This window comes from Somniosus microcephalus, chromosome 1 (genome assembly GCF_052327205.1).
Source record: "Somniosus microcephalus isolate GS21.2 chromosome 1, FLI_Smic_1.0, whole genome shotgun sequence".
Taxonomy (NCBI): domain Eukaryota; kingdom Metazoa; phylum Chordata; class Chondrichthyes; order Squaliformes; family Somniosidae; genus Somniosus; species Somniosus microcephalus.
The window spans coordinates 394,191,481-394,212,204 of record NC_140987.1 but is presented as its reverse complement, the minus strand read 5'-3'; the positions used below and the strand labels follow the sequence as shown (position 1 = coordinate 394,212,204).

Here is a 20,724-nt window from a genome sequence, read left to right as displayed (position 1 = left end):
ATTGATGGTTTCAGTTGTTGACTGGACTTTTACTCTCTATACACCATCAATTTTGGATTATAAATCACAGTATATAAATCGTCCCGTATTATCTTTATAAAAATGTTCATCCTTGTTACTAATCTTTGAGGTTTTAAAAACAAATTGATATGCAATCCTAGTCTTTCAACATTCCTTTAATTACTGAATGGTCTACGAGATAACCCTGGTGAAAGGATTGCATTTTGGAAGCCAAATTTAGTTTTTATTATGCAAAGTACCACACACTAGAGATAAATATGCAAACTGATACTTTGAGGTGGTGTTCATTTTCCGAAACCATGAATGCATATCATATTTTAGTGGTATTTATCACCATTGAGTTTCTCATTCCAACCTTGAGTGGTTTCCCATCATTACCAGCTTAACCCAAAGCTGGTAGCTGGGGTGAGTACGTAACCTACTGTCATATGATCACAAAATGCACCCACTTTGATATGGTGGTAACCCAATTGGCTTTTCTGTTTGATCGTATTTATATTCATATATTGCTGGTACATTGCTGAGGAACATGGAAGATTTAAATACTGGCATAATGCTGGTAATTATGAGCATGGATTTTCTGAAGTAGAAAATCTTTTTCACAAGATTAAAAAAAAAATCATACTTCGTCATCTCTTGTACTGGATATATCATTAAATAAAAATGTGTTTTGTTTACTGAATATAGTTTTGTTCCTGAGCTCTCAAATGAAAGTTATTCCTGGCACATTGATACTGATACAAGTACCAGGCATCATTATATTGATGTGCATGAAGTTTTTATATTATATTTCTGTTAGTTTCAGTGTTGTAATGTTATAGCTGAAAACTTTATAAAACAAATAGCAGGTCAGAGAGACTGGAATATCCTGGAGCTACATGTACTTTGTGAAATTTCTATAGTGCCTTATCGCATCCTCAGGCTGTCTCAAAGCACTTCACAACCAATGAATTAATTTGACTCAATCACTGTACTTTAGGCTGTTGGGTGTCCAAGCTTAAGGGGCATGACAGGGTAGATGTGGTGAGGATGTTTCCCCTGGCTGGGGAGTCTAGAACTAGGGGGTCACAGTCTCAGAATAAGGGGTTGACCATTTGGGACTGAGATGAGAAATGTCTTCACTCAAAGGGTTGTGAATCCTTGGAATTCTGTACCCCAGAGGGCTGTGGATGCTCAGTCCGTTGAGTATATTCAAGACCAAGATTGATAGATTTTTGGATACTAAGGAAACCAAGTGATATGGGGATAGTGCGGGAAGGTGGAATTGAGGTAGAAGATCAGCCGTGATCTTATTGAATGGCAGAGCAGGCTCAAAGGATCGAATGGCCTACTCCTGCTCCTATTTATTTTGTTCTTAAGGACCAATTAATCATTTTTGATGCCTTTTTGTGTTGGCCAAGATACTGGGAGAACATGGTTTTTCCTCAAATAATGCCAAGGGATCTTTATGTTCACATGAACAGATAGACAGGGCCTCAGTTTAATGTCTCATTTGAAAGATGAAACCTCCAACAATGCACTGAATCAACTGGAGTTTGAACCAACAACCTTCTTCCTTAAATGTGAGAGAGCTACCAATTGAAGCAAGCTGACGAATGCACTTTGGAGCAGCATTGACTATTTTGCAATCTTATGATACTGTTCAGTGAACTGACAAAGACTTGAGGAACAACTCTCCTTGGACTGACTTCATATCCTTAAGTCAAGTCCATTGGCTCCTGTTGCCTTAATGAATATTTAAATACAACAGTTTTTTGAGTATTTAAATTAATAATCTTTATTTTCTTGGATACATCTTTTACCTCTCCAGCTACCAGAAAGGATGTACAGCTGTTTTCTTTCAATGTCCATGAGTGCACTGGCTAGATGTTGTGTCGCAGAAACTGTTAGAAAATGAACTTTTTTTCTTTTTCTTCCCTTCTCTCCTGAATGTACAAGCGCCAGACACCCGCAGCCCTCTGATGCCTCTACCATGTGGCCATTCTTCATGTTAATCTGAACAATGCTTATCTATTTGATTTTGAGTGGGGGGGGGGTGGGCATCAGTCAACCTACAGCTGTTTTCATCCAATGACCATGCATGTGTACTGGATAGATCATAAACTGGAATTCTAGTTGATATTCTCTTTTCACCTCCCCTTATCTTAGGAATACTAAAACCAATTATAATACCCTACTGCCACCCTGACTAAGATCAGCTAACACAGACCAGGATGAATCCTGAAACCATCTTCATCTGTATGGCTCAGTTTCACAATGAGAAGTTCATTCACCCAGTAGCTCATCTGGTGAGCTGCTAATTATTTTTCAAAATGAAGGTTAAATTTGGCAAATAGAATATATGTTTGCTACACCACAACTCACATACAATGTACCTGTAATTTATGCATAAAATGAAATCATTAGTATTGTAACTGAACAGAAGATTAACATGACATAATATAATCTCTGAATATTCTATAAGGGGGCAGTCTGATTTTCTATCCAGATGGTTGTAGGTTCAACTGCCCATCACTGATGCCTGCCTGCCTCTGCTGTGAGTAATCAGTATTTCTTGATCTTGCTCCATGACGCCATCTGCTTTGATGAGATTGAGTTGCACAATTCATAGAAGTGTAAGGCAAACAGGAGCTGACTGAAACATACACAACTCGTGTAGTACCACGTCAGTAAATTGTTACCTCTTACTTGGTGTGCACTGAACATGCAGGAGTTGATACACATACCACAACATGAGTGAGTGATGAGCATTTAAGCCATTTTTTATCATTGATATTTGGACAGAAAGACATACAGATCACAAATCTGATTACACCGAAAGGCAACACAAGCTGCACCATTGCCACAGTTACGACTGCCACCAATCCCAGTTAAGGCTAGTCCTGTGGAAGCTACGGTTGCCTTCTATAATCTGAGAAGACTTCTTGGCTTAGTGCCGAAGCCAGTGCAATAATAATTTGCTGTATACTACGGAAGTCATTTCTAATGTTTACTTGGACATGCCAAAAATTGTCCTTGAATTGGCCTCAACAATACAGTAGTGCAGTACTGTTTTGAAATAAAAACGGAAAGTGCTGGAAATACTCAACAGGTCGGGCAGCACCTATGGAGAGAGAAAGTTAATGTTTCAGTTTATCATCAGAACTGGAAGAAATTAGGGATGGAACAGTTTTTCAGCAAGTTGAACCAGGAGAAAGTGTGGGTGGCGGGGGCGGGTGTGTGCAGGAAATAAATAAAGGGAAGGTCTGTGATTAAATGACAAAAGGGATGATGGTGCAAGACAAAAGGGGTTGGCAATGGAACAAGTAAGGAAACAAAAGAGGGATCTAGAGGAGCTGTAAATGGCAACAGCAGAACCATTTCCAGAACCTGCTATCCGAAAAAAATAGGAGCTGTGGTTATGGTCTGAAGTTATTGAAATCAGTGTTGAGTCCAAAAGGTTGTAAAGCGCCTAATCAAAAGTTGAGGTCCTGTTCCTCAAGCTTCCGTTGAGCTTCATTGAAACATTGTAGGAGGCTGAAGTCAGAGTAACAGTAGGACGGAGAATTCAATGGCAAGCAACCGGAAGCTCACGGTCACACTTGTGGACTGAACAAAGGTGTTCAGCAAAGTGATCACCCAATCTGCATCATGAGCAGCAAATACCATATACTAAATTGAAAGAAGTACAAGTAAATCGCTGTTTCACCTGGAAGGTGGGAAGGGAAGAGGTGAAAGGGCAGGTGTTGCATCTCCTGCACTTGCATGGTAAAGTGACATGGGAAGGGGAACGGGTGTTGGGGGTGATGGAAGAGTGGACCAGGGCGTCATGTGGGGGCGGGGTGTGGAGAAACGGTCCCTTCAGAATGCTGAAAGGGGAGGGAAAGATGTGTTTGGTGGTGGCATCGCGCTGGAAGTGGCAGAAATGACGGTGGATGATCCGTTGAATGTGGAGGTTGGTGGGGTGGAAAGTGAGGGCAAGGGGGGACCCTATCGTTCTGGGAGGGAGGGCAGAAGTGTGAGAAATGGGACGGACATGTTGAGGTCCCTGTCAACCACTGTGGAGGGGAATCCTTGGTTGAGGTAAAAGGAAGATGTATCAGAAGCACCGGAAGGTGACATCGTCAGAACAGATGCGACGGAGAAACTGGGAGAATGGAATACAGCCCTTACAAGAAGCAGGGTGGAAGGAAGTGTAATCAAGGTAGCTGTGGGAGTTGGTGGACATCGAGTGGGTATTCATTGAGAAATGGAAATAGTGCTCACAAAGAAGGGAGGGGGAAGAGTCGGAGATAGACCATGTGAAGGAGGGGTGGAAATTGGAAGCAAGATTGATTACATTTTTCAATTCGGAGGGAGAGCAGGAAATGTCACCGATATAATCATCAATGTATTGGAAAAAGAGGTCAGGGAGGGGACCCGAGTAGGACTGGAACAAAGAATGTTCCACGTATCCCACGAAAAGGCAGGCATACGCATTCATAGAAACATAGAAGATAGGAGCAGGAATAGGCCATTCGGCCCCTCGAGCCTGCTCCGCCATTTAATGAGATCATGGCTGATCATCCAAATTCAGTACCCTGTCCTTGCTTTCTCCCCATATCCCTTGATCCCTTTAGCCTCAAGAAATATATCCAACTCCTTCTTGAATATATTTAATGAATTGGCCTCAACTGCCCTGTGTGGCAGAGAATTCCACAGGTTCACCACTCTCTGGGTGAAGAAATTCCTCCTCATCTCAGTCCTAAATGACTTGCCCCTTATCCTTAGACTGTGACACCTGGTTCTGGACTCCCCCGTCATTGGGAACATCCTTCCTGCATCTAGTCTGTCTAGTCCTGTTAGAATTTTATAAGTTTCAATGAGATTCCCATAGCGACACCTTTTATTTGGAGGAAGTGAGTGAAGTCAAAGGAGTTGTTCAATATTAGTTCAGCCAGGAGGAGGAGTGGTGGTGGATGGGGATGGTTGGGCCTCCGTTCAAGGAATATTGTTGAGTTTGATTCAAGTACATTTTTTGATTTGTCTTTCCAATACTGTGTACATCAAAGCTTATAAGATTTCTTGCTACATACTAAGCAGAATGGGAGAAAGTATTATTGCTGAGCCCTGGAAATGAAGAATATCTAATTCTTATGGGAGCAGTATATTTATGTACAAAGATATGGAAGAGACAGCTTGCACTTGCCCACCTCAGCGGTTCCTGTATTTTGGCATACCCATGCCAAAAATCTTGGGAAGATGCATTACTCTCATTTTTCTCCATATCCCCTACACCTTTCTGTGGTTGCACCTATGTTTTGGAGAGTGGGCTTTTTACCTTCAGAAGGCAGGAGTCCTGTATCCTCTTTTCGACTTTCAGAGGGCAGTTCCCCCTTTCTCTACTCGGCTGACAATGCCTCGGTCCTCATTGGCAGTGGGATCTGTCCCCTTTTCCTGTGCAAAGGGCAGCTGCCTTTGAGGGTGGTAGTTCTGACCCTCTTTATTCCTAACTGTGCCATAGGAACCATGGTACATCCACATAATGAGGGAAGGGCCCTATTAACTTTTATTGTCAGCACAGCTGCAGAAAATGTCTGCCAGGCAGAGCTTGAGAGGGTTACACTTTCCAAAACTCCAAGAACCAGCTGTATGACAGCAGATAGGAAACATCTTCCCGCGCAATGTGATATTGTTCATTTAACATTTTTTAATCAGCTGACAATGTAAGCAAAACAAAACTCCTGTAGACATATTCTGAATTTAGCAGAAGTTTAGAAAAAAAGATATTATTAGATGCAATGATTTCATTTTGAACAGCTTCCTCTTTCTAAAATTAACACTCCTTCAATCTTACACATCCAGTCTGAAGGATCCAAAGTAGCTAGATGCTACATTATCATCCACCAACTCTATGTCAGAGATGGTGACAAATATTTCATCACCAGCCTTTAATTCGAAAAGTCCTCCTTGGTAAATGGAATTCAAACCATACTCCGCATTCGCTGCCCAACATTTTGTTCCTACACTTTTCATGAGGAGGATTGGCGATGCGTAGGTAGTAGTCATCTTGTATATGCACTGCACTAGCTGTTGCTCATTAGGTTTTGCAGAATAGTCCTCATAATCAGCTATATCCTTGTGCTGATATCTGAAATAAGTCTGGGAATAAATGTAGTATCTGCCCGTTTGACTGGCTCGCAATTTCCCGTGATGGATCGTCATGTTCTGGATGTAGGATAACCCCTTTCCAATACCCCATTTAACAAGGTGGTGGCATGACCGATCTAAATGGTGGGATGAATCTGTTGAAGAAATAATAATTCTGAAGATACAATTCCAAGTATGTTTCTAACATTTCATAATAGCACAGCATAGATTCTTAATGAGCAGTTTTCCGGTACCAAAAGCATGTAACAGAAACTCGAAATTAACCAAAAATATGCTGGTGCCAAAAGTCAACACCCTCCATCAACTGAATTGACTGTAAACACAATGCAGTATGAGTATCTACTTTCTCCATAGCTAACTTATTTTATGCCATATGTGAAAAATATTTTATTCTAACCCAGATTTCAGAGATTTCTAGAAACCATTAAAGGAGGAAGATATGTTTTTTTCAAATTGAGAAATGGGTACAGAGGAAAGGCCCATACCACCAAGGTTGAATAGAGTAAAAATGAAAAAATCAGAAAGTAGTGATTAGGTGACACCAAACTTGGATTTTCAAAGCTGGAAAATTGTATGAAGAAAGACTGAAGGAAATAAGGGTCTCCATGTTTTGAGATCCTGAGAAAGAAAGAGTGTAGGGGATTGTGCGATGCCTTGATTTCAACAGTGGCATGATGTAAGGAGGAAGAGTGTGTATGATGGCATATTTTGGAGCTCCGAAAGAACAAGGGAGGAAAGTTCAGAGGAACAGTAAGTAATGGTATTGATGCAATGGAGAAAGGCAAGAAAGGTTGCAGGCTACAAGTGCGAAAGAAATCAAGTTTCAGACATTTTTTTCTTAGCCTATATTTTCCAATTGGTTTTATTTTAACACATAGCAATAATCCTTTTATTTTAAATGGTTACCACCGTTTAAAAAAAAAAAAAAAGTGAAAATCCAAGCTCTTATATCCTGCTTAGGAGTGCAAGACAGATGCTAGGAGATCCCGCCCTGATACGAGAACAGTACTCAAGCCTTGTACAGACTTAGGATTTATAGAGCAATGGAGGAGATATGGAAGTTCATCTTGAGATCAGAGAAGATAGTAAATCCAAGAATGTCGATAGATGAAGGACCTAGAATGGAACTATCAAAGGTAAGAGATGGTAGCTGTTATTTGGACTTCTAAGGTTGTTTACTTCTGTACTCACCAGCCCACAATTTCCACCCATTGAAGTGAATGTGAAAAATTATGGGCTGACGAGCATAAAAGTCGAAAAACTCAGCCAGCATCTTTGAAGAATTTAAAGGAACAAGATTTTCTTGAGGAAATGGAGATGAAGTTGTAGTCATTCAGCCATTGCACTGCAAGATGACTGGAGGGTTGTAACCACTGAGGGCGTGCAATATGAAATTTGGGAGCGGAGAGAGGCTGCTGCAGCTCCTGTCAGGTGTTGATGGGTTTATGGAAGATCATAATGACTGGACCATCCTGTCATTACAGTCAAGGAGGGTCCTATGAAAGTTTTTTGGGACTGGAGAGAAAATGAGAGGAAGGAAATTACCCTCAAAGATTTTTTTAAAACACAAATGTACTTTATTTCTGCTTGTAACAAATATGTATCTACAAACAAGCAAAATATTTTAACTGGAGTTTTAAGAGATGCCTTTTAAGAGCATCTTTCTGTTCTGTGTGAAAAGTAACTAATTAAACAGTGTATTCTTCTATTACTGATGCCACTCCCATATCTGAAATCTTAGAGGTATAGTACTTGTAAAGATAAAAGTCTGTCTTTCTAAAGAAATGTTCCTCCTTTTCCCAACCAGGTCTCTGCATTCTGCATGCAGCTGGCAGAATGGGCGACAGTACTATGAAACTGGCCACTGGAAGATGCACAATAGAATTCCATGGATGACTCCTATGCTCCTTCAGTGTAGAGAATTGCCTGCCTTCCATTTCCTACTTTCCCACAGCAATGTGCCTGAGATCAGGAACTCAGCAGCATGGTGGATTGTGGACATATATCCACGTGCTGTCACTGCAGTGCCATGCTATAGCATTACAATGCGTTTCAGCACCGTGATGTCCCACAGTGGTATTTTCTATCATTTTGTAAGCAGGTGTAAACCAACAATTTGAGAAGAAAGAAAAAGGCCTTTTGCGTTAAAAGCACAGCTGGTCAAATGAACCCTGCACTGACCTTGTGGAGAACCGAATCGGACAGTGAGATGAGCAGAGGGGCGGCGGTGTGCTGATTTGTCATCTAACTGCGCTGCAGATTTCAAGACATCTACAGGTAAATTGTTCATTACATCTGGAAAGAAATACAGTTGTGTAAATTATCTGAAATTGTTGCAGTAGTGGTTGTCAATGTGGTTGAATGTGAAACCAGCTCACCTTTTATTATACGTTGCTTGACAGTGTTGTCTGCTACCTGAAGGTAATTTTATTGGGAAGAAAATCGAGAGTTTAAGTTTCACAAGTCAACATGTTTTATTTCAACTGACCGAAGCGGCATTTTCCAACCATTCGATCCTCAGGCTCAGCAAAGGCTTTAAATGCAACAAGGGCACAGAAACAACTAAACACCTGAACTTCGACAGGATCCCCAGATCTTCTACATCTATAGTTGCTTGTTTCCAAGCTGGGCAGGAGCCCTGGTTGATGGGACATTTTATTACGTTAAAGGCGCTATATAAGTGCAAGTTGTAATTGTTGTTGAACACTACAGGTCACCGAGAAATGTATAAGTTGGTTCTTAATGTGTTCACTCACGGTTCATCAATCTGTGATTGTTTTACTGAAAAACACACTACACGGGTATATAGCCACTAAAGACACTGTGATCTACTGGGATATAATGTTACTGTGTATGTTATGTGTGCTACTACATATAATGCCCCCATACTTAATATGCTGTCACGAGAAATAACACCCCTGTATATCAACCGAAGAAGCTTTTCTGACTGACCGTGTAAATGGTTCCCTCTCCTCTGGTGCTTTCCTCCTCCCATTCAAAGCCACCACCATGATTCCCCTCCTCAAAATAAATGCACCTTTCACCCCTCTGTCCTTGCGAATTACCGCCCATCTCCAATCTGTTTTTCTTTCCAAAATCCTTAAATGGGTTGTTGCCTCTGAAAACTGTGCCCATCTGTTCGCAACTCCCTGTTTGAATCGCTCCACCCTACCACAGCAACAAAACAGCCCTAACCAAAGTCACAAATTACATCCTGTGACCATGTGCATTACCATTCTTCTCTAACACTTCTCCTTCGTTGTCCAGCTCAGTGTCTACCCTTGCTTGATTCCACTCTTGCCTATCTTATCAAACCAGAATATCTCCAGCAATGGCTTCTCTTCCCAACCCCACACCATTACATCCATAGTCCTCCAAAGCTCTATCCTTGGCCCCCCTCCTCTTACTCATCTATGTGCTGCCGCTTGGTGATACCATCTGCGGACATGGGGTGAGCTTCCATATGTATGCTGATGACAGCCAGCTCTACCTCTTCACCACCACTCTCACCCCCTCCACTGTCTGTGTTGTCAGACTGATTGGCTGACATCCAGTTTTGGATGAGCCACAGTTTCCTCCGGCTAAATATTGGTATGACCAAAGCCATTGTCTTCGGACCCTGCCACAAACTCCACATCTTTGCTATTGATTCCATCCCCCTACATGACCACTCAGGCTGAACCAGGCTGCTCGCAACCTTGGCGTCCTATTTGATCCTCCTCTTTATAAATATTGCCTACTTCCACCTCCATAATATCATCCACCTCTGTCTCAGCCCATTTGCTGCTGAAACCCTCATCCATGTGTTTGTCACCTCCAGACTTGACTATTCCAATGTTCTCCTGACTGCCCTCCCATCCTCCACCCTCTGTAAGCCACAGCTCTTACAAAACTCTGCTGCCCGTATCCTATCCCACACTAAATCCTGCTCGCCCATGACCTCTGTCCTTGTTGACCTATAGAGTTAATGGGCTTCCAGTTTCCCAAAGCCTTAAAATTTAAAATTATCATCCTTGTGTTTAAATCCCTTCGTGGCCTTGTCCCTACCTATCTATATAAGCTCCTACAACCCACCCCAAACTCTCTGTTCCTCTCTCTGGTCTCTTGTGCATTCCCCACTCCATTTCTTCCCACCATTGGTGACCAAGCCTTCAGCCATCTAAGCTGCACGCTCTGCCATACCCTCCATCTCTCCACCTCCCTCGCTTCCTTCCTAAAACCCACCTCTTTGACCAAGTTTTTGGTCATTTTACCTATTATCTCCTTCTTAGGCATGTTTTTCAATTTTTCCTTATGCCTCTGTGAAGCACCTCGGTACATTTTTTCTACATTAAAGGAATTATATCAATTCAAGTTGTTGCCTCTTCAATGAACATCATGCCTGTCGTGTCTATCATGAGCATCTTTGAGGCCCTGTCTGTCTTCTCGGGTGGACGTAAAAGATCGAAGAAGAGCAGGGTGTCCTGGCCAACATTTATCCCTCAATCAACATCACCAAAACAAATTATTTGGTTTCTTATTTCATTGCTACTTGCTGTGCATAAATTGGCTGTTATGTTCGCCTACATTACAACAGTGACTACACTTCAAAAGTACTTGACTTTGGGGCACCTTGAGGACATGTTATATAAAGGCAAGTTTTTTACTCAGACCTTTTTTTTAACCCCCTCCTGCACCAGGCCCACACTAGATTATTTTAATAACAAGACTACAGAGATTTTTAAAAGATTTTTGTTAATCATTCATGGTTACTTTCTTTTGTTCTACAGGGCTGGTGTTTGTGGCTTCTTTTCGTAAACTGATGTCAACACCAAACGCTAAGTTCTGTGAGAAAGTTGCCATGCAAGAGAGCTAAATAAGAAATCCTTTTTTTTTTTGTTAGAAGTTCACAAGCTATCTGAAATATTTTTGTTTAATTTGTTGTGCTTGTCACAGGAGAAATGTTAGTGCTGCGAAATGGAACGATTTACTTTTCGGACACCCAGCGTCAATATCAAGCAGATGTATCTCCAGGTCAGGTACAGCATTAGATATAGAATGGAATTCACTTTACTCTGTCTACTCTCTGGCTTTTGTTTGGACAATGGTAATGCAGTAGATGTAATTTATCTGGATTTTCAAAAGGCCTTCGATAAGGTACCCCATAACAGACTAATGAATAAAATCAGAGAATGCGGAGCCTGGGGACAAGTAGCAGAATGGATTGCTGGCTGGCTTCAGGACAGAAAGCAGAGAGTGGGAGTAAAGGGCAGCTATTCACAGTGGCAGAAGGTGGATGGTGGTGTTCCACAAGGACCAGTGCTGGGACCAGTGCTATTCACAATTTACATTAACGATTTAGATTTTGGAATCAAAAGCACAATTTCTAAATTTGCGGATGACGCCAAATTCAATACTGAGGACCACACTGAGTACTGCGAACAATTCTGGTCGCCATATTATAAAAAGGATATAGAGGCACTGGAGAGGATACAGAGAAGATTTACAAGGATGATACCAGAAATGTGAGGGTATACATATCAGGGAAGGATGAATAGGCTGGCTCTCTTTTCTCTTGAAAAAAGGGTGAGGGGTGACCTAACAGTGGATAAAGAATGTTTCCACTTGTGGGGAAGAGCATAGCTAGAGGCCATCAATATAAGATAGTCACCAAGAAATCCAATAGGGAATTCAGAAGAAACTTCTTTACCCAGAGAGTGGTGAGAATGTGGAACTCACTACCACAGGGAATGGTTGAAGCGAATAGTATAGATGCGTTTAAGGGGAGGCTAGTCAAGCATATGAGGGGGAAGGGAATAGAGGGTTAGGCTGATAGATTTAGATGAGGAAAGACAGGAGGAGGCTCGAGTGGAGCATAAACGCTGGCATGGACTGGGTGGGCCGAATGGCCTGTTTCTGTGCCGTATATCCTATGTAACCCTATGACCTTTTGAGCAAGACTGGAGGGGGCTTATGTCTATTAGGAACTGGACTGAGACTTCCCAAATCCATTTCAAATATATTCCATCCAGCAAGCAGACAGGAGATTTTTTTTATCCCATGAGCCTGAGTTGGATTCATACCCAAGTCTTAGAGGTGAAAGACCAGTTGCATAGTTGCCAACCATTGGCTGTTGGCATGATCAGCATTTCTTGACTCCATTATGCTGCTCACTCCAGACCTCTCAAGCTTGCTGTTTCTAGGTCATTTTGTATCACCCCACAATCCCTTGCACCTTATCTCTTCTCTGCATGCACAATTTTTCAGCATATGCAAAGAGATACATACAATACATTTTGGTACTGCCAACATATTGAGCTTCTTCTCAATTAGATTTTTTCAAGTCAGGTCTTTGAAGATTCTTAATGTCCCCATACCTAATAAAATTATAGAATGATACAGCCCATTGTGCCTGTGCCCGCTCTTTGAAAGAGCTATCCACTTAGTCCCACCCCCCTACTCTTTCCCCATAGCCCTGCAAATTTTTCCTTTTCAAGTATTTATCCAATTCCCTTCTGAAAATTATTATTGAATCTGCTTCCACCACTCTTTCATATCAGAACAAATCAGTGTGTAAAATGTTTCTTTTGCCAATTACCTTAAATCCGTGTCCTCTGGCAACAGTTTCTCCTTATTTACTCTATCAAAACTCCAAGATTTTAAACATCTCTATCAAATCTTCCCTTAACCTAATGAGCACCCCACTCTCCCACGCCCTCTTTTCCCCCCCCCCCCCCCTTCTCTAGTCTCTGCATGTAACTGAAGTCTTTCATCCCTGGTACCATTCTAGTAAATATCTTCTGCACCCTCCCTAAAGCCATACTTCATTGAAGAACTCAATCAAGTTAGTCAAACATGATTTACCTTTAACAAATCTGTGCTGGCTTTCATTTATTAGCCCAAATTTTTCCAAGTGCCAATTAATTTTGTCTGGGATTAATGACTCAAAGTTTCCCACCACTGATGTTAGGCTGACTGGTCTGTAATTGCCAGGTTTATCCCTCTCCCCTTTTTTGAACAGGGGTGTGACATTTGCAATCCTCCAGTCCTCTAGCACCACTCTCATATCTAAGGAGAATTGGAAGATTGTGGCCAGAGCCTCCGCAATTTCCACCCATGCTTCCCTCAGCAACCTAGGATGCATCCCATCCAGACCGGGTGACTTTTTACTTTGAGCGATGCCAACCTTTTAAGTGGCTCCTCTTTATCCATTTTTATCCTATCCAATTTCTCTACTACCTCCTCGTTTACTGTGACATTGGCAGCATCCTCCTCTTCAGTGAAGACAGATGCAAAGTCCTCATTTAGTACCTCAGCCATGCCCTCTGCCTCCACAAGATCATTTCATTTTTGGTCCCTAATCGGCCCCACCCTTCCTTTGACTACCCTTTTACTATTTATATGTTTATAAAAGACTTTGAGTTCCCTTTTATGGTAACTGCTAATCTATTCTCACACCCTCGTTGCCCCTCTTAGTTCCTTTTTCAGTTCTCTACTTTTTGTATTCAGCTTGGTTCTCTACTGAATTATGAGGGAGGAAATAACAACATATAACAGCATGAAAAGATTTCTGATTTTCCCCTACCTGAAGCAGTCCATCACTAAACCACAGTTTTGGCAACTTTTGGAGTGGACAGTCAATTCTTTCTGGCCCCTGTTCACATGAAGGGCTTAGAAAGCAGATTAATTCGGGCTGGCTGAAATCCCGGTGGTCACCTTGTGATACTGGCACATTTAGGTGCTGGAACTAAAGATGGAGATTGAGCTGAAGGGGAAGAGTATGGGAAATGCAGTGGCACATCTGACTTGCGAATTCAAATGAAGAGCAGCCATGCGTTTGGTACGTGCCACAAGAGAAAGAGGGAAAAAGAGACATTTTATTTTGTAGGATCTACACAGGAAGTACAGACAAAAAGCTTTTTGCAGTGTTCATATAGACATTCAAGATGGGAGACTTCCAGCTCCTGCATAATCGCAAGATGCTCTGAGTGGCTCTTTACATGCAATTTTAAAAAAAAGCATTTGCTGAAGGCTGAGGTGCAGTGTTCTGTACATGGTGTTTGTTTAAACTGGTGGTTTGTGGTCAGCATGTATAAGCACTTATCAATAGGCACATTACTACCAGTAACAACTGAAGCCCCAGCTGAGCTGAATTTTGATACAGTGTAGAACATTAGTGTATAGTGTCCCTTTATGGAACAGGCATACAAGTTAATTAGGAACCCCTCTACTGCAGTATGGGATGTTGTAATGGTGGTGAAGTAAGTGTATGGAGTTTAAATGTACATGTAAACGCTCCATGTTCACTTCATGGTGAGACTTGCTGAAGTTTGGTTTCTTGGGGTAATGGTTTCATAGCAACATGAGTAGCACATTAAGCACTGTGTAAGTGTTCCATGCATTTCTGCTCATCTTGGTGACCTGCTTATATGGACACTCTGTTGGGTGGTTTGTGATGACTGTTTTGAATAGTTCTTACTTCTCAATGAGCTTCAAAACTTCTGTTAGTGAATTAGACTCCACGTAAGGGTTTCAGTTTTCACAGAAAAACTGAACTGTGGAATGCAACCCCAAAACACTAATAAAACTCCTGAAATCCAATTTAATAACAATAAATGTAACTTATTCAGCGACCTTGAAGCAATGGCCTTAATCACGGGCTTTTATTTAGGGCTGTTTTTTGTTGTATGCTGTTTTTCGAGTTGTTGGTCTTTTTGGGGGTATCAGCTTTTTTAAAGCTGTTCATCAGCTTTTGTGGGCTAGCATGTATGAGTATGCAAACCTACTTTCACTTAGTCCCCAACAGAGCTATTTTAACAGGTTACAGGAAAATAGTAATATATTATCTTTTTTTTTAAGTTTCAAAAGTTCTTAATCTAAAGTGATCAGTCCCTCAATGGAGTCAGAAGTCGGAGGGGAGGGGGGAGCTTACTGCTACCCAAATCCTGTACCTTACATTGAAATGTCCCGTGGAGGAACTGAGGAATGCTGAAATCTCTGGGGAAATGAGCAGACAGGCTGTTAGTGATCTTACAACTGGGACATCACATGAGGGAATCCAGGGAAAATATCCAGAGTTGATATAGCAAAACTGTGCTCTGTTCAATCACCTTGTTTGCGAGTAATTTAATGCTGTTAGCCAGTCTCCAGCAGGGATCTTTTGTGATCTGATCGCTCAAGTCTTCTGTCTCATTACTGATTAGTTGTTGAAGTTTGCTGGGACGATTCAGACACCACAGCTCTTGGGAAGACCTCTGATTTTTAACCTAAACAAAACACAGAACACAGACTTTGTGAGGATGGATGTAGAAAAAAATAAGACATAAATCTGTTACTTAATTTTAAAGACTTAGAACCGACAAATGCAGTAGGATTTTTCTGACCACTTATTATTGCACCTCTCTGAAGCATTTCAAAGCTCCTCACATACAATGAATTACTTTGAAGTACATTTACTGTTGTGATGCAGCAACCATTTTGTGCATAACAAGATCCCACAAACAGCAATAGCCAGTTGATGTGGTTTTGGTTGAGGCGGTACCCTTGTCATTTATATTAATCATTCAAGACAGATCATTTAGCATAGGAAATGAGTGCATTGATGTTCTGAATATTCAAATGTGGATCTCACACCCACAATTCTGCTTACTGTGAGCTGCTGATCTGGGGCAGGTGACGTGTAGTAGACCAAGGCACTACAGGGCAGGGAAGGAAAGAAAAACCAAGGTACAAAGATCATCCCAGGCTGCTCCGGTGCCTCTTTCAGCAGCTAGTTCTGGAGCCCGTGAGCAAGTCATGTGCTGTCCTCTTGTATATGTGGTGCTGTGTTGCTTTTATTTTAAAAGAAAAATTGCAAACAATTTTTAACAACTTCTATTGAATATCTAGGTCTCAGCATCAATTGATGATTATCATTTCATCTAATCAGAAGAAACTAGTTTTAAAGTTGGATGTTTTGCACTTACTGAGAGCGACCTTTGATTGTGGTGGAGATAGTTAACAGTATAACTGCACAGAAATGTAAGGGTTCTACATGTTTGTAATTCATTTTCTCTTTCAACAAAATACTGTGTGGTTATTAACAAATACGTAAAACACTTCTGTTTAATCTCAAGTAAGAAAGAAAAATGTTTATAATTCACATTTTTAAAAAAATCCTCTGCTTGCCTCAAATTGCGCTGTTAACTAATCGCAGCCAGAGACAGTGGTAGGGACATTGCAGTTTGCCTCACAAGCAAGAGAGGAAAAATATCAGCCAAGGTTCCTGAGCCTCTGCTTCATCCAGTGATCCCCCACCTGCTGGAAAAAAGTCATGATAGATCTTGGGTGAGGTTAGCATCGGGTTTAGCTGAAGTGCAGCTCACAGCCAGATAAATTGTTGATATTTGCATTTGGACAACTGCCACTTGGGTGAGGTACTGGATGGCTGCTCACGCCCATGAACCATACCCCAACTGGAGTCAGCGAATTGAGGAAAGGGGAAATAATGGATAAAACAAAATAAATTCAAATTGTACTTGGCTTTCTGGTTTTCCTGTTTACCAGAGGCAACAGGTGCGTGGTATTGCAATCTGATAAGGAAAGCTTGACTGCAATCCATGACTGTAGCTGAAAAGTTAAAGATTAATCAGTGCCAGGAACGTCTGGAGGGAATCTCTGCATTAATAGAAAGACTTGCATTTATATAGGGCCTTTCATGACCCAAAGCACTAAACAGCCATTGAAGTACTTTTGAAGTGTAGTGACTGTTGTAATGTAGGAATCACACCAGCCAATTTGTGCACAGCAAGCTCCCACAAACAGCAATGAAATAAATGACCACACCACCTGTTTTAGGTGTTGATTGAGGGATAAATATTGTCTACGACACCAGGGAGAACTCCCCTGCTCTTTTTCAAATAATGCCATAGGATATTTTACGTCCATCTGAGGGGGCAGCTGGGGCCTTGCTTTAATATCTTATCCAAAAGATTGCACATCTGAGTGCAGCACTCCCTCAGTACTTCATTGAAGTATCATCATGGATTATGTGCTGAATGCTCTGAGGTGGGGCTTGAGCCTACAACCTTCTGTCTCAGATGTGAGAATGCTACCACTGAGCCAAAACTGACACATGGGGGGTGATTTTATCAATGGGGACATGATGGAGGCGGGAAAGCTGCTTGCCTCCATTGACGTCTGGCCAACCCACGCTATTTTCCCTTGATTGACCTTGTTATGCCCGCCCAGCTTAGTATGCCAATTAAGGGAAAGCCAGTGACAGGGAACGTCAGCGTATGACGTTTCATGATGAACTATCATCGTTTGACAGCTTTGAGAAAGTCTCAATTATTGAAGACAGGTGACGGAGCATAAAGTATTGGTTTATTAATGTTCTGAATGGTTAGATGCAGCTCTGCCCCCCCCCCCTCTGCAAACCATCACACACACACACACACACACACACACACACACACTCTTTTTCTCTCTCTCTCTCTCTCTCTCTCGCACACTCACTCACTCACTCACACTCACACTTGGGGGAAGGTAAACAGTAATAGGCCAAGGCACTGCAGGACAGCAAAGGACAAAAACATCAAGGTACAAGAGGCTGCTACAGTGCCTCCCAGCAGCTGGTTATAGAGTCCTGTGATCGACTCATTTGTTGTCCTCTTGTATCAGCGGTGCTGTTTTTTAGAGAAACTACAAACAACGTTTAATACCTACTATTGAATGTATTTGGGTTAATAAATGAAAGCCAGCATGAATGCATTAAATGCTAATTGTGTTTGATTAACTAGATCGAGTTCTTTGATGAAGTAACAGACAGGGTTGATGAGGGTAGTGCGGTTGATGTTGTGTTTATGGACTTTCAAAAAATGTTTGGCAAAGTACCACGTAATAGACTTGTTAGCAAAATTGAAGCCCGTGGGAATTAAAGGGGCAGTGGCTGCGTGGATACGAAATTGGCTAAGGGACAGAAAGCAGAGTGTAGTGGTGAATGGTTGTTTTTTAGACTGGAGGGAAGTGTGCAGTGGTGTTCCCCCCAGGGGTTGGTGTTGGGACCATGAAAAGAGCGGGGGAGTGGGATTAATTGGAGACTTCTTTCCAAGAGCGGCACAGGCACGATGGGCTGAATGGTCTCCCTCTGTGCTGTATCATTCAATGATTCTATACACTAAACATACCTATAATATCTCAATCCCAGCATCATGTTTACAATGCTGTATCATTCAATGATTCTATACACTAAACATACCTATAATATCTCAATCCCAGCATCATGTTTACAATTTCATTTATTGAGGCAAAACTGGTTTCAAAGTGGATGTTTTGCATTTACTGAGAGTCTCCTTTGATCGCTGTGCAGATAGTTAATTGTGATGTGTCATCCTCTAAATCTACAGTCTAAAACTGCACAGAAATCTAGAGGTTTCTTTCAACAAAATGCTGGATGGTTATTAGCAAAGCAAACTTCTATTTAATATCAAGTAAATGTATTTAAAAATAAAGCAATTTACAAACTATTTAAAAAAAATTAAAACCTCCTTGCTAGTCTGGGATGCTGATGACAATGTTGGTGCTCCTCTCGCTGATTAACTCAGCGCAGACCACAGAACAAACCTGGGACCTTGCTGATCTCGCTCCGAGTCCTGGGCACCACAGTGCATTTATCCACTCGGATCTGAGTTTTGCGTAACAAAAAGGTGATGGAAAATGCTAGAGGCTTGCTGAAGATGTTTGTGCTGTAGCAGATATTACACCTGTTGCACCAAGAACACACCACAGCCTCCTCTGTGGCTGCATTTTCAGGGAAGGCTTGTGTCTGTTCCTGCCAGGAACAACTCCGAATACAAACACACCGCCTCTTCTGGCGCAGGCTTGCTTGGAGCCTCCGGCTACATATTAAAGATTGTGAATCCATGGCGACTAAAGTAGGTCAAATTCAATTTAAATTGAAAACCATTCTGTAAGCACACCGTCAATAAACCCTCCCAGCCCCAGCTATGATTCAGCAATTAAAGGGGCAATGTCTTGGGAAAAAAATTGCCTTTTTAAAATTTGTTTCTTTACAAGCACACTTTTTGCCTCAAAACAAATCATTGCATGTGGTGTGTCCTGCCAAACGTGACTTTTTGCTCTTCTCCCTTTCCAAATAAAAAAAAGTTTGCAAAATATTTTTTGCACAGACAGCACCCCTTTAAGTGAGTCACAGATTTGTTCTGACCTATAAAAAGAATTGTTTCTACAAGTTCAAACGTATTTTTAAAGATTGACATTTGCGTTTACAGTTTGGAATAAAACATACAATCTGAAACCTGTGTGTGTTGGATTGCAAACTTGTCTTCCATCACATGCACTTCTGCACACCTGGACCACGTTACCTGTGGCTGCTTGGACGAGCTGAACACAATAAGCTCAGGTCCCACTCTCGGCTGAGCTACTGTTGCAGAGTCCATACTCTGCAAGAGTGTTTCATTTTCGATTTCATCTCGATCGTAATGTTTACTGTTTAACAGAAATCAGATTCGGCCTCCCCGGGGACAACGGTAACAATCAAAGTTGCAACTTTCTTTGCAAATAGTGACAATAATTTCAATTCTTAATTAAATAATATCGGTTTTAATCTAATGCATAAACAAGCAGCCACTCAGCAACGAAATAATGCATAGATTTTTAAAATCAAAGTTTTCCTTCTATTTGTCCCATCCCTACTTTCTGCAATTATTTTCCAGATCGGAGTTAGCCCCGAATTTTCATGAGAATCTCTTGTTATTGTCAAACCGATTCGTTTTGCAGATTAATCCCTCCTCCCCCGAATGCAGAATTTACCTTTGAGATTTCGCTTGTGAAATACACAAACACTCCGGCCGTCGCAACTATCTGCGATAGAAGCAAAGAAACCCCGCCGATCACCACCCCCAATATCAGCTTGGAATTAGCCGAGGCTGTTGTTCCGGGACTCGTCGTGATCATGGGAGCCGCAGAGTCCGAGCTGCTGGGTCGGGGGAATTGTCCAGCCATTGCATCCCGGGGATTAATAGCACTGAAGTCATCTGTCTGCCTGGAAGGAAATAAACTCCAAAAAAATCTTCTAGCTAGTGTGGGTGGGTCTAGACAAGAGGAGCAGCTCCACTCTGCGCTGTCTCGCAGTTACTGAAAATCACTGTCGGTGTAAAGTTTAGAGGATTGCGTTGTTACATTTTCGCACTGGTTTTTGTCTCCTCGTAAAAATTGGAGGTAATCACAAAGATCTTGATTCCTGATCCGTCCAAACGTTTCTCTGTAAACTGTGGCTCAGTGGGTAGAAGGCTGTGGGTTCATAGTCCTGCTCCAGGGACTTAACCACATAAAGCTAGTCTGACATTCCAGTGCAGTGCTGAGGGAGTGCTGCACTGTCGGAGGTGCCGTCTTTCGGATGAGACATTAAACCGAGGCCCCGTCTGCCCTCTCAGGTGGACGTAAAAGATCCCGTGGCACGATTTTGAAGAGCAGGGGAGTTACCCCAGTGTCCTGGCCAATATTTATCCCTCAATCAACATCACTAAAGAAAGACTTGCACTTATATCGCGCCTTTCACAACCACTGGACGTCTCAAAGCGCTTTACAGTCAAT

At 41.8% G+C, this 20,724-nt stretch overlaps 1 protein-coding gene across 1 annotated transcript; it reads right to left on the bottom strand.

Moving 5' to 3' along the window:
* Window positions 1-1,782: 1,782 nt before the first annotated feature.
* tnfsf10l (TNF superfamily member 10, like) lies at window positions 1,783-20,465 on the bottom strand. Its single transcript, XM_085997559.1, has 5 exons — window positions 19,942-20,465; window positions 15,240-15,395; window positions 8,529-8,565; window positions 8,332-8,445; window positions 1,783-6,284 (listed from the first exon to the last, which is right to left on the bottom strand). The coding sequence occupies exons 1-5, from the start codon at window positions 20,131-20,133 to the stop codon at window positions 5,833-5,835; spliced, it is 951 nt and encodes a 316-aa protein (XP_085853685.1). The 5' UTR covers window positions 20,134-20,465; the 3' UTR covers window positions 1,783-5,832.
* Between the last annotated feature and the right edge of the window lie 259 nt (window positions 20,466-20,724).

Excerpts from the sequence above, each read along its gene's own strand:
- tnfsf10l (XM_085997559.1), bottom strand. The coding sequence starts at position 20,133 with ATGGCTGGACAATTCCCCCGACCCAGCAGCTCGGACTCTGCGGCTCCC. Across the intron at positions 15,396-19,941 it reads TCACAAGCGAAATCTCAAAG|GTTAAAAATCAGAGGTCTTC; the intron begins GTAAATTCTGCA and ends TGTTTTGTTTAG. Across the intron at positions 8,566-15,239 it reads TTAAATTACTCGCAAACAAG|GTAGCAGACAACACTGTCAA; the intron begins GTGATTGAACAG and ends AATTACCTTCAG.